This window comes from Trypanosoma theileri, assembly GCF_002087225.1.
Source record: "Trypanosoma theileri isolate Edinburgh chromosome Unknown TM35_Tth_55_V1, whole genome shotgun sequence".
NCBI lineage: Eukaryota > Euglenozoa > Kinetoplastea > Trypanosomatida > Trypanosomatidae > Trypanosoma > Trypanosoma theileri.
The window spans coordinates 9,011-9,332 of NW_021639897.1; the positions used below are offsets into that span (position 1 = coordinate 9,011).

Sequence of the window (322 nt, forward strand, 5' to 3'; positions counted from 1 at the left end):
GCCCCGATATCGGAATTGTTATCTCATCACATTGGTAAAAGTGTTGCTGAGTTACAGGAGCAAGCCAAACAAGATCCGCACTCTTCTAAAGGTTTAGAATTGCTAAAGAAGTATGGTGCTGCAGCCAAGCGCTATGAAGCCGCTGTACAAGGTGAGGCAGCTGCTAAGAAGGAAAGGGATAAGAAATGGGCTTTGGCAAAAAAAACACATGATGGCACCAAGGAACCTTATCTCGCTTGGGCAGAATATTGGAAGGCAGATATAGTTCTTCTTGAAAAGGTTGAACAAAGACATGCTGCTGCATTTAGAAGAGATTTGTGCT

General features: G+C 43.5%; 1 protein-coding gene across 1 annotated transcript; it reads left to right on the forward strand.

Moving 5' to 3' along the window:
* Positions 1–15: 15 nt before the first annotated feature.
* Positions 16–321, forward strand: TM35_000551040 (uncharacterized protein; the record flags this gene model as incomplete). Its single annotated transcript, XM_029030769.1, has 1 exon — positions 16–321. A coding segment is annotated over one exon (306 nt), but the record flags the coding sequence as incomplete, so codon positions are not given.
* Position 322: the final 1 nt, after the last annotated feature.